At 39.3% G+C, this 13232-nt stretch overlaps 2 protein-coding genes across 3 annotated transcripts in view; one reads left to right on the top strand and one right to left on the bottom strand.

The window, feature by feature from the left end:
- Positions 1 to 1961: 1961 nt before the first annotated feature.
- LOC148742151 (lysyl oxidase homolog 3A-like) overlaps positions 1962 to 13232 on the bottom strand; it is an 11860-nt gene continuing 589 nt past the window's right edge. The window contains exons 1-11 of one of the 2 annotated variants that reach the window (XM_088752366.1): positions 12945 to 13232; positions 11708 to 11909; positions 10719 to 11066; positions 10336 to 10530; positions 8407 to 8547; positions 7607 to 7916; positions 6860 to 6989; positions 5501 to 5682; positions 4563 to 4886; positions 3898 to 4085; positions 1962 to 2569 (exon numbers count right to left, since the gene is read on the bottom strand). The exon at positions 12945 to 13232 is cut by the window's right edge and continues 589 nt beyond it. In XM_088752366.1, coding sequence (XP_088608492.1) covers positions 3898 to 4085; positions 4563 to 4886; positions 5501 to 5682; positions 6860 to 6989; positions 7607 to 7916; positions 8407 to 8547; positions 10336 to 10530; positions 10719 to 11066; positions 11708 to 11909; positions 12945 to 13198 — 2274 coding nt within the window. In that variant the 5' untranslated portion in view covers positions 13199 to 13232 and the 3' untranslated portion in view covers positions 1962 to 2569. Of the gene's footprint in view, positions 2570 to 3141; positions 3752 to 3897; positions 4086 to 4562; positions 4887 to 5500; positions 5683 to 6859; positions 6990 to 7606; positions 7917 to 8406; positions 8548 to 10335; positions 10531 to 10718; positions 11067 to 11707; positions 11910 to 12944 lie in introns of those variants that run through there. The other variant, XM_088752368.1, reaches the window with a different exon arrangement.
- LOC111324378 (5-hydroxytryptamine receptor 4-like) lies at positions 2104 to 3896 on the top strand. Its single transcript, XM_022927928.2, has one exon. It carries the CDS (start codon positions 2104 to 2106, stop codon positions 3103 to 3105), a length of 1002 nt encoding a protein of 333 aa, XP_022783663.1. The 3' UTR covers positions 3106 to 3896.

Raw genomic sequence — 13232 nt, 5'->3', positions numbered from 1 at the left:
GTGACCTGAGTCCGAGACTAAAGAAGAACGATCTTAACAATAAATCAATATTGACGATACAACGAATTGATAAATGATCAGTTTCGCAGTGCTGGCAATAAAAGCAGATTTCATGGTCCTGGAACTAATCAAAGTACTTCTTTATATTTTCAATGATAATCGGTCACGGTTTTTCCTTCTGACACCGAAGCGTCCTCAAAATGAAAGACACCCAAAAAGACAACTGAGGAACGCTAAACCTCAGACGTTAGTGACTGTTAGCATTAACGTGAAATTTCGAAGTATAATATTCAGAGTAACTCCTTCACCACTCCGTTATCAAGACAGATTATAATTTATCCTTCAAATCCTGCAATGTTCATATAAACAAAACTTTCTTTAAAATTTGATATAAAGAAAATATAACCAAAAATTTAACAATAAGTAAAATATCTCGCACTAAGGTAATCGTAAAAGCTGATTACTCAAAACGCTGCTCTCTCATCTCACCAAAACGTATGCAGTAAATACAGCCGCAGAGCACGTCCTGAAATTCAAAGGTTATTGCTGCCTCATTAACCGAACAGGTGAAACAAAAACAATATGGTGTGTATTTTTTGTAGCCTTCATTGTGAAGCAGATAGTTGTAGCTATTGGAAATGGTTTAATTAAACCTTCGCGGTGGGTATTCTTCAAAACAAAGTCATTGTGAAATGAGAGTCGAGAAAATTTGATATTAGAAAATTTGATATTAGAAAACCCTTTCTGAAAGGTCAAGCTCTATCCCAGCGTGTACTCCATCGAGGCAAGCAATTTCAGTTATTTTTATGACATAAATCATCTCTTCGCTCCACAGAGTAGTGGCTATTTCAATAGACGAAATCAGCGGAAATGAGAAATGTCGGAAGCTTCTTACAGTTCAGCTCAACACAAGGTATCTCCATGGTTTGGTTCGAAATTGTTTTTGAGCGGCGGAGATATTGACGTCAACGGGTAGTGGTTGTTTCGGTTTTCCGTATGCTTTCTTTTTGAGCGTGTTAATCAACAAAACATATCTTAAAATTATCTCAGAAAATACGTAAATAAGTGTTTACCGAGCTGTTCTCTAGCATATGGTGAAGTTCGCAAGTTAGGTTTCACTTTGTGGAATGTATTTTTCGTCGTATTTCTGTTGTTGTGCAAATTGTTTCAGGACTGATTATGTGCAGTCGTCACTGAGTTCATGTTATTCGATCAGACTGCATCAAGAGATATAATTAGGCAACCGGCATCTCCCGGTGTTACTTAGTGAGCAAATTCAAGTCAGATACAAATGGCAGAGCTCTTGTTTTCTAAATGAGAGGAGTCTGTTAGGTGTTATGATGTAAACTGCATACACAGTGTTTTCAAAGGGGAAAAGCATGGATGACACTTAAAACATTATCATTATGATGAACTGAAGGAGATGACTTAAAACTGAAAGCATGTGTTTTCCATTACCAGAAAGTTGATCCTGGAAATGTCGCTCGGTTCGCAAAGTAACTGGAAACGAGAATCAGTGCAATTCTAGTATTTTCCCATAGTTCTCAGCAACATTCAGCCATTTGTTTAGTGCTTTATATCATCGTTGTCTTTGCAAATGTAAATTTTTTCTTTTCAATACTGAGTCCATCTGCATAACTTATATCTAGAGAACTTGAATATTCAAAGGAGTTCAAATAATCGATTATTGATATAGAAACAACTTCGAAGAGAAAATCTTGCTTTAGCGTTGATGAATCGCGAACAGCTTTTGAGCTTTCGAAAACATTTTTTACGGACGACTTGTGGGAGGGATCAGGCCTGGGGAGGGATGAAACCAAAAGCATGGAGTGGGACTGACAGGGTGCGAGGGTGTGGGAGAGGAGGGGAAAGACGCATCGGAAGGGGTCTAGTGGTGGCTCATGGTTTTCTATATGGCATAAAGTTCTGAGTTACTGACAAAACATTTCATACGTAGGAACTTCTGTGGAAATGATTTCATACTTTAAATTTGCTGTGGAAATAATTTAATACTTTAACGTTGTAAGCCTTCATCAAAACATATGTGTTTCTATTTCTCGCAGAGCGATGACCGATAGATTCAAAATACTGAGTTGATATATCATGGCCGACAACAGCACTACGTCACCTAACCCTCCCCAGGCTCCTGCTCTGACAGCCAGCAATCTTGGTCTCATTTTATATCTGTCTTTCTTGGTCGTGACTGCTTTGTTTGGAAATGGCTTGTTGTTAACGGTAATTGTCAAGAGGCAACTTCTACAAAACGTTCATTACTATTTCATACTAAGTTTAGCTGCGTCAGATTTCCTGAACGCTTTGCTAAAGATTCCCACTACTATTCTTGGAAGATTTGACCGCAGCTGGTACCCAAGCTACATCGTCTGCTACTTCACTACTCCTCTAGGGGTACTTTTCGGTGCAGCGTCCGTTTTTAGTTTGTCAGCGGTAGCCGTCAATAGATACTTTGTGATTTCGTCACCGCTGAATTACTCGGACAGAATGCCACCTGTACTAGCCAAGATCATTCTGGCCGTGATTTGGCTCAGCAGTTTCTGTCTGGCGACTCCGCCTGTTTTGTGGAGGGAAAAAGAAGCAATATGCCGAAGTGGGAACATCTCTAAGGAACATTACATTTCCGAAGTGTTGTATTTCTTTCTAGCTTTATGGCTTTTCGTGATCGTGATTCCAAGCGTAGTTATGAGCGTATCGTACGTGAAAATTTATTTGATCGCCCGTTATCATGCGCTACAAATAGACTCACAAAACCAGGCCAGTTCATTGCAACAACAGACAAAGAAGAGACGAAAGGATTTCAAAGCTGCTGGGGTGTTAGCTGTGATTGGTGGAATTTTCATTCTTTGCTGGTTTCCTTTCTTCGTTGTGCAGACGGTTCACAAGTTTGGTAAAAGGAAAATCAGTCCGATATATTTTAACGTTTTCTTATGTGTCATGTACACAAACTCGGCATTAGACCCTATTCTGTTGTTTCTATTTAACGCCGAAATACGGAGAGCATTGATAAAAATGCTCTGCAGAGCGCTCTTCAAACCCAAGGCACTCTCTTCTCAATCAGAACTGTCTTCGTTCCTCAATCAAGGAACATGACGAAAGAAAAAGAAAGACTAAGAAGTAATCAAGAAATATGAAAAAAAGAACACTTCTAATTGGATCTTTCTATTTCAGCTCGTCAACCTAAAAAGAGGACAGACTAACTAATAGAATGATTTAACCGAGACTCTCATGTAGGACACATCCATACATACGTACAAGTAAGGGCTGTTACACTTCACAAGAAGAAAATGGAAGTTATACTAGTACGTTCTATTCTATACATAGTTTCTGAAAGCTACATTTTAGTAACTTAAAAGTTTAATTCCAATTCGCCCCACTGCTGAGATGATTATACGTATCACTGAAAATGGAGCATAGAAAAACAACTGAACCATGACTGATTTCTGAGATGGGGATTAAGATGAGCAGCATCGATAAACACTCGGGAAATGCTAACTCAGTATTCACAAAATACGAACAAATGGCTTTAAAGCGACGAGGAAATTTGAAGTTTACAACATCGTTATTCCAGATATAGGCTTTACTATATAGAACTTCAAGAGGATAAATGTTGTAGCTTGGTAAAAAGAATTATATTTATGCTGCTCTTAAGTTTGTATGAATGTTAAGTCAGTTCTTTCTTTTCCAAGATGTCGAAGACATGGCTGAATCTTTCGGTCACATTTGCTTCTCCAGTTTACTGAAATGTTACACAAATGAACTGATTCAGTCAAAGGCTTTTTTTACCATAGGCTTTCGAAAGCAAATAAAAGTCAGACCCTGCATGTTACCATTTATTTTTTAAAAAATAATTGAACACGAATAAAGACTGTCATGTTGACTCACCTAGTTGAAGCAGAGTCCCCATTTCTTGTCCCTGCTGTAATCATCGGTTGTTGAGCACCATTTCTTTTTTAATTTGTGCCCATCAGTTGTGCAAGAATGGTACAGTTTACCTTTGTAACGGAAAGGAAACGCGCAGCATTTTCCCCGTGAATTCCCAGCATACGTGTCAACGCCACTTTCGCAAGTTTCTGAAAAAAAGATTCCAGTTCTAATGTTTGATTCAGTTCTAAAAGTGTGGTTCAAGATCCCTTAAGACATTGTGATGGTGCGTACTTAGCTCCTTATGTCTTTCCCGGGTTGAGCGTGAAAACTAAATTTGCCGTGCCAAACTTTGTACCAGGACGCTTCGGTTAATGTTAGCACTAAAAAATCCGGTTTGAAATCACATGACAAAGTTTCCTTTAAAGTGAGTATATTGAATTCGCTATTAAGTCAAAACTGTCAAAGTTACCTCTAGCAACATTACTGTGATGCTTTGATACCCAATTACTTTGTTCTCACTGTATGAACTCCCCCGCAATAATGTACGGTATTATTGTAACAATAACAGCTATCATTATCATTACTACTATTAAAAAAAGTGTACTCCAACACTTTCTTGTGCCTACATTCTACAGCATGCGTTTTCTATTCAATTGTGACTGAATTCAGATCATAAAACTTACCTATCCAGCACTTGTGAGCGATAAAAAAGCTCCCATAATCATAAACCGAGCACTTTGCAACATTGTTCTTGAAGTCTGACTCAGCCACCTGGTTTCCAGGATTGAGTTGGATACGAAGAAAAAAAGCACCGCTATAAATGCCGGTGTAGTCGATCCACTGACAGTCAATCTTATGACTATAAATATCAAAACATCCCGGAGACAAGCCTTGGTCACCCCCTCTGGTGCAATTCCATTTCTTCTCGAAGCCCGGATCACATTCTGTGTCTTCTAAACAAAAACTGGCCTTATGCCCGTCAGCGGCTCTCCTCCAATTACCCTGACCTTTAAAAGTAAAAAAGTGATTGTTGTTATAGAGACAAACGAATGATGTGGCCAAATTGTGGGACAGTGAGAATATTTCGTCCCACCTCTTTTACAAAAGAATCGAAAAGAAACTCGGGAGGCAAATTAAAATAAATTGTTATGCTTTGAGTTGCTTCCTACTGAAATATTTTGACAACCCAGTTTCTAGAGATATAGGTATTTTTAACTTCTACCTCCAAGGCAAAAACTCGTTGTGGAAATGTACTGATTGATGGCGCTGTGGCCTGTCCTTTGATGTCCTGGTTCAACTCTGGTTCAACTGAGTTAAAATTAGATATCTAATCATGAAATATACTCTTAAATTTCTTTAGATGAGAAATTTCGAAAAATCAAACATCAGCCGATCAGATCGAAAGAAGCAACAAGCTGGAACAAAACTGTTGTTCGTGCGACAAGCGCGGCAAGCGCAGGAAAAGTGTACATCTGACTGGCTGAGAATTTTAGTATGGCTCTAGTTTCAAGGAGTTAGTACAGAGTAGTTAGACATCATTTCAATTAACGGTAGACACTCATTTGGAAATCTCTTTCTCCAATAAAGCCAGTTGACAAGGAGAATGTTGGCTCGTACTTACGTAGCAGAGCATAGGTAGCAAATGTCTCCATAGAGTGATGGTGTCCATGACACTGGTGGTATTGCCAGGCTGATCTGGGCGAGTTCGGCCGGAAATGATCCCAACCTCTGTTTTCAATCTTTGTTGTAAACCGTAACAGTTTTCGTATCCGGTTTTGCCTAGCCCACCGGTTACCACTTGACCTGGGTGAAAAACATAATAAGGATAAGTTAAGTTGTACAACTATTGACAAAAGGTGAGCTGTTGATAATTGACTTGATAACAATTTGTTACGCAAGCATTCAATTTCTCTAAGTTTAGCCTGTAGGCTTACGTCTCGTATTTTTTTTGCATCACGAGGAAAATAACGGGGCAAAGCACATTGCGGACACATGCCATGCAGGTCACAAACCTGAGCCCACAGACAGGTTCGAGCAGACTACTGTTCTGTTCATTTAATCGTTTATGTTGCATTCTTAGACTGTTACCTCGGACTGTGTGAGAATCACTTCGAACTTCGACTCTCTCTTTCCTTGGCTGAAATAGTTGGAAAGCCTATGGGCCCACGCGAAGATAAGAAAAATCTCTATTTGACTCTTGTGGGGGAGAGAATTTAGTGTAAAACGTCAATTTAGAAGGGAGTTTCTCCTCCCAGAAAACTTTGCCCCTTGAGCAAGCAATAAACATTCTTACGACAGTGATCCATCTTTTGAACTTGCATCATGATTGACAATTGACACAGCATCCGTACCCTTGAACGTCTTGATATGACGAATAAGAAATACGGGGTTTTGGCCTTGCCATGCATTTGTTAACACGGAACGATTTTCTACATACTTTCTTCCTTAGAAATCACTTAAAAATTTTAAGACCCAAAGTGGCAGATTTTCTTTCCCTTTTAATGTAAAGACCTCCAGCTTCAAAAATGGTCCTCAAGTCGGTTGAAGCAGCCTCATATAAATGGTGAAAGTGATTTCCTTTTGATTTGATTCTCATCGCAAACTAGATTTCAAATGCTGCAACCTTGATCTAATTCCAAACACAAATTTTAAAAGGGCTAAAGGAAATTATATTAATAGTTGTTAGTTGTGGAGAACTGGCATCGGAGCTGCCATGAAATTATTTACACAACTTACTTCCTCATAACATTCCTGAATCGATCGTGTAAAAGAGGGCTTAATTCTAAACAAAGTCAAATTTCATAATCAAGTAAGTCCAGGAAATAAAAAATCATAGTCAGTTTTGGAGTTTAAGTGTCACTACATTCCTTGTTTGAAAAACACTGACTCAAAATTTTTTCCTCAGACTTTCCAAAATGTCACAAAATGCAGGCAAAATAATATTCGTTGGTTAACATCTTACCGTCCGAGGGTAACATACCTAAAGAGAACATCTGCACTTTTTGCTAAACAGTTTTCCTCATAAGCACATTGCAGATGGTCAACGTGGAGGGACTGCGTACGCATCTCGCTTTTCAGAGCTTCAGTATCGATGACGAGATCGGGTAACTCTGTTAACCGAAGGACAGTACACTGATTAGTCTAAGCTATTATCATGCATTTTTTCTTTCTCTCCTATTCAACTACTCAGCCCTTAAAAAGTCAAGAGGGGAATGGGACGAATGGTCATTCACATAAACTTGCTTAGATTGGATCGTCATCTTGGATTTATTATTAATAGGTTTCGTCCGGAGCTGAATAGTTCCCCCGAGTTCTTAGGATACTCGTTATCGCTCCATAGATTTCCTCAATTTCAAAAAGATTCATCCCTTTATTTTAATGTTAAGCAGGCCCTTTTCTTCTCTATAAGAAAGTTCCTGATTACTGTCAGAATACTCGAGCTTGATCTTGTTCGTTTCCACTTGCATAGTCGACATTTCATTACTTTAAAGGAAGACAGCTCTCCTCTTGGGTATTGAACAACTCGTATTACTCGGAAACCACAGTGAATGGACTTAAAATGATCAATGGATGATGTTGATGACCAAGGGGCATACCTTCTACGGAAACTTATAACATCATTGTTTGCTAATACACCAAATAAAACAAAGTTCGCCCGCGCCCAGAGATACAAGTTCTAAAGCAAAACCTGAACGGAGAAGCTATCGCTTAAGTTATTGAATCCTACCATCTACGCAAATGACTCCTGCTAATTTGTTTTTGTTGCTGCAAGTTGTATCGTTCCACTGATGATGCTGACAGTTGTAAATGGAGATCTCGTCCACTCGACATATTACTCCAGACATGATGACTTTGAGATTTGTGGCGCCAAAATAGTTATGCGTGGCTGCTTGACTAGCGTATCCAAGATTCAACTGTCGGCACACCACCATTGCTTCTTCTATTCGCCAGTTATCTGCACAAACAGTTCCCCATCGTCCGCCATGAAAAACCTCCACTCGACCTTCGAAAGAATTTGCACCGCCTGCGAGCCTAATCTAGGAGACAAGAGCAGAGCTTGCATTTCACGACTCGAGACTCAATTTCCAGTTAACTTACTTCAGTGCATACAATTGCATAGTGGAAAGGAGATTTTTTTTAAACCCACCCTTGTTCTGCATATTCACATCATGAAGTTAGCTGGTCATTCTGGTTTCCATTGTGTAAGCGACTGGGGAGTACTACTAATCCTGTTCAAAAGATCCTAGGCCACGGTAGGTAACATCCCCTTTTTCAGTTTAAATCATTTCAACCAAAGGTTTGTTGTTCTTCGTTTGTTTTGTAATTCTCGCTTCTTTATGGTGTTTTTATCGCTTATTCAACTACTTTATCACCAATAACTTTGTATAACTTGAGACAAATTTGTAAAGAATTACAGTTCCCTTCAACATAATTTATAAATTAGAACCCCTCTGCATGTGAAAAAAAAAGTTTAACATTTGTTACCTCAAACAAAACAACAGATTGTTAAGAAATTCAGATTATAACCTCATGACCTTGAAGTTGTGGAGAATGACATTTGACGCTAGCATCTTCATAATGATTACATTCTGTTCTGCGCCATCCGTGATGTTCACATTGGCCGATGTCTCTCTCATCGCCTTGACAGCGTAAATTATGCAGCATCTCCTAAAAAAAGTACACAGATACGTCAAATCATTTCTAGAAGCACTCAATTGTTATACTTCGATGTGTGACAAAAACTGTGAAACGTTTTGATGGTTTGATGATAATGTTATGAAAAAAATGAACTGAAAATGAACTCCCTCCCTCCCATCCCTCTCTCTCTTCCCCGACCAGAATTTCTCTGGATAACGTTCACCTTAAGAATCATCAGGACAACAAACTTACAAACTAACGAACAACAAACTCAGGGTTGTCACTAGAAAATGTAATAGGTGTCTGATCTGAACTGAGTAGGTGGCTGCACAACACGCCCCTCAAGGGGGGTCTGGGGGTGTGTTCCCCTGGAAATTTGAAATTTGAAACTCTCTGAGATGCATTTTCCAGCATTCTGGGGCATGTTTGAGCAGCATTTTTTTTAGCCAGACATTGATGTTAAATTCAATTTCCCTGTTTATCACTATAAAAACCCTCTGGACACAAGCTTCACGTTTTTATTTAAAATAAGGGTATGTTTCATTCATCAAAGTATTTCCTCTCATCTCTAAACATAACAACTGATAAATATCTGGAAATCACTCACCAAATGCTGCAAGGTTTGCAAAATCACGGAACATTCACCTTAGTTTATTTTTTAATTAGGATTGTCTGAGGGGTTTAATGACAAGTATTCCAAAAGGTCCATATTTGGTGAGCATTCTAACATTGCAAAATCCTTAAAAAAAAACCAACAATCTAGCAGCAACTTTGACGGCCACGTGTATGGTTGGAATGACATTTTAAATCGCAGAACTTAATGTTCACGTATCTCTGTCGAAGTCATAAACAAAAGAACAAAATTTTCCTTCAAAATTGTTGTCATGTCTCTGTCGGATAACGTAAATTATATGTTCTATTCTGCGATTCTACAAAAGCAGTTAAAGTCTCTCTGTCCCGAACCAGAAAGAACATATTCCAATGAGAAGTTAAATTATTTAACGGTACATGTTTACAACAAAGGAAAATCTTCCTGCCTTTGAAATCTTAGGAGTGGAATGGACACAACAGTTTCAGCAAGGTGAAAAAGATCTTTATAGACACTTCCTTCTCCAACCCTCTGAAAGCTCTTTTGAAAGTATGTAGTGGATCAGCGATAATTTGCCACTGTATTTTACCAAATGGGGCCAGTTTATCTTGGTATTAAATGCTTCAGGAGCTTCACAATTATAATATTTGACAGCGATCGAAACTACCTCTTATCTTGGTGGCTCTCTTTTTTTGCTAGATTTTGTCTTCTTCGATTGACTTGACAAGTAATCGCGAAGAGATCGCTTTCTTCGCTGGCCATCATTTTCGATTTTTGAAGCATCAACGTACATGTGAATTGCGATGGTTTCGTGCTTTATGACGGTGACGCATTTATATTACTCAAGTAAACTGTCAACACCACTGATAGTTTTTGCACAATAGTTCCTGTACAAGTTTTCAGTTTTTTCCTTCTTCCATAACATCAGATATATACAAGAGAATGATCACTAAAGTAAGTCTCAGATTTACAAAAAAGATTTCTTGGGAAGACAAATCTCACTATTACAAAATTTCTGGTCATAAAGTAGGCGGCGTAAAATGGCCTGACAGCCGGCGGGTTTCCGCCGCCTACCGGCTCCTAATGACAACACTGCAAACTAACAAAAGCCAGTTTGGGATCCGATGAATCAAGAGATTATAAAATCGAAATTGATGTTATGTATTTAAAACAAGTCATTTGACTTAATTTCCCTCGCGAACTTAAGTACAAATATTAAAGAATTTTACCTTTCCAATACCTCTTCCAAAATACGCATTGTGGGCTGCTATCGCCGCTGACCCATAGCCTAAAGACCTGCAGATTACATTAGCTTCCTTCAGTGTCCAGTGGTCGTCACATATGGTTCTCCATTCACTTCGGTACTTCATTTCCACTCGCCCCTCTGAAACGAAGGCACCACCTCGAAGTCGAACCTCTTGAGGCTACAATGTGCAAAAGTCAATTTGTCAACCATGTTAATCACCTGTTCAAGTCAAACTTGGAACCGAATTTGTTGATGTTTGTTTGTTTGTTTTTTTTTGCTTTGTTTTGCTTTGTTTTGTTTTTAATCAAATGAATATTATGACGATCGTTCTTGCCAAAAGATATAGCGACCAAACGGCTTACTTACCTGCGTGATATTTTTGCGCGCGCATTTGATCTTCAGGGCTCCTCCAATCTCGCAGTTGTGGCGAACCCAACCTGCATGATCACATGACACAATGGATGACTCCCATCCTATGCACGTGACTTGGCCCAGCCAATAAAAAGGGTCCAAACTGTCAATAGTTTCAGTGTAGGACTCAAGTTTCTCAGCATTAGGAAATCCCAGTTGACCGCACAACACGAACGAGTTAAGTTGAGTCCATTGAGAAGGACAAATATAACCCCACTTTCCCTCATGCTCCACCTGGACAACACCTTCTGATATGTAGTCATCAACAACTGGACCTTGTAACTTTAGGTTCACGTGTGTCACCTCAGTAACAGAAGAAGCGAAATCGTAACTTAAATGAGCTACATATCTGATTTAATTGCATGCTAAGAGTGAGGACTTTATTAATACCTGGTTAAATTTTATAGATACTAGATAGATACTAGATATATAGGTATATAGAAATTATCATTACACCCAAACATGAGTATGCATATTCTCCACGTTCTCCATACACTTCTCATGGTGCTGACAAGGATAATTTGTTTAACAATCAGAAGCTTCTTCAGTTGGAAATCATTTCCTTTATTCTTGTGACCTTTATAAATGCTGCTGGTGTGATAATGTACGGAGAAATAAGATGTCAGTCACTTTTAAGGGTCAAAGTGTTGATGAAAAGATGTGATAACTAAGTAGGATGGTAGGTCCGTTGCGCCGTTCAAATGTTTTTATTCTCTCTGTAATCTCAGCCTTATCTGGTACTTGAAAGAGGTCCTTCATTCGGCGAGCGGGCTTGGAACTAGCCATGTCTAGGGATGAGTGCACCACAGGTAGTACTGAGAGGCACAGGTGTATCTGAATGAATTGAATGCTCATTATGGCTTGGAAATCGTTATTAAATGCGAAGGCCCCTAATCCTAATCTTCCTAGTTCTAAAGGAATAACTGACTTGAGTTTCTTCATACCTCTCCACTGGCCGATGATGGCTCAGGCTTCAAGATTATGTCACTTCGATGTAACTTACATACAACACCAGCCTGATTGGTTGAACGACAATTGTGTCGTCCCCAGTCTCTGTGTGAGCATCTCTCGATGTCATATTCTCTTCCTCCGCATCTGACGTCATCTAACCAAAATTCTCCATTTCCGCGACCAAAGGCTAGATGTCTGAGAACATTTTAAGTAACTTATTAAAAATTGGTACGGATACTGTTTGGTAAGTTATACTAACAAGGAACACTCTCCCATCTACTTTCCAAATCGATGAAGGGGTAACTTTCTGAAGAAACTGTGGTGTTGCGTTAGTGCGGGTATATGGTAAATTGGCCTCTGTAAAGAGATTCTAAAGCCAAAGGTTTCACTGTGAGCCTTTTGTCAGGGCGTATCAAGGAATTGTGGGTAATGTGTGGTTTATAGACAGAGAGATGGAGCTACGCTATTGGAACGAACGCGGTAACGTAAAAAATGAAAATGAAAAGCATTTGTTGACACTGCGAGCATTAAGAAAGCCGATTTGAAAGACAAATGTTTTTCTTTAGAGATTCGGGACTTTCCGTGCCGCCTAGACTCAGTTGATGAAGCAGAATGACATTAACTTCTAAGGCAAACCGACATTATGAATTTCTGCGATCTATCAGATGTACATAAAACAAAATATGTTAAAAATTCTAACACCATGAACCATTATCAATTAACGATTTTTAACTGAGCACTATTTTTTACTTAGCCTATTTAGCTAAGTTACTCATACCCCTCTGTTTTCCTTGGTTTACGATGAGCTTTTCTTTAGAACAGTGTTAACTGAGGTATGGAGAATAGAAATTCCTTTTCAAAAGGCAGGAGAGTTTTGGCCTTGATCGATATCGAGCGGTTAAGCACAAATTTTATGGAATACATTTGTCCAAAATTGAAGCTTCATAAACAACTCCACATGATCGGACATAATTTCGGGCTGCACGACAAGCGTGGCGAGTGCGAGACGAACGCGAGGTGCGCGACTCGCCCTTCGCGCTGTCCTCGCTCCTGCCTCGCGTTTGTTTTCGCTCGCGCAAAAATGACAGAAAAATGACACTCTTTCTGTTACTGTGGGTTCTGTGCGCTGAGGAAGTTTGTTAACCCACGTCAACAGACAATATCATCACAACATATTAACAGAGTAACAGAGGATGACTTTAGATGACCCACAAACACACGTATGCTCACCCTTTTGTATAGCGCAATGCATCCGGATATCCAAGCATTCTGCAAACAACATTGGCCGCCTTCATGTTCCATCCATGGTCACAAACTGCTCTCCATTCGTCGTCGTATTTCACCTCAACCCGACCTTCAAACTCGTGCTTTCCATCAATGAGTCTCACCTCCGAGCCACCAGCAAACCTCAGGTACGAGACGAACACAACAAACAGAACACACCACATGTTGACTGGATCTTCATTCAGTACCGTTCGTTGCATAAGAGTACAGGCTAGTAGTGTATTTATGGACAGG

The sequence above is a fragment of the Stylophora pistillata genome, chromosome 1 (assembly GCF_964205215.1).
Source record: "Stylophora pistillata chromosome 1, jaStyPist1.2, whole genome shotgun sequence".
NCBI lineage: Eukaryota > Metazoa > Cnidaria > Anthozoa > Scleractinia > Pocilloporidae > Stylophora > Stylophora pistillata.
This window is presented reverse-complemented; position numbering and strand designations above follow the sequence as displayed.

What these genes read in the sequence shown, in the direction of transcription:
- LOC111324378 (XM_022927928.2), top strand. Translation starts at nt 2,104, where the DNA reads ATGGCCGACAACAGCACTACGTCACCTAACCCTCCCCAGGCTCCTGCT.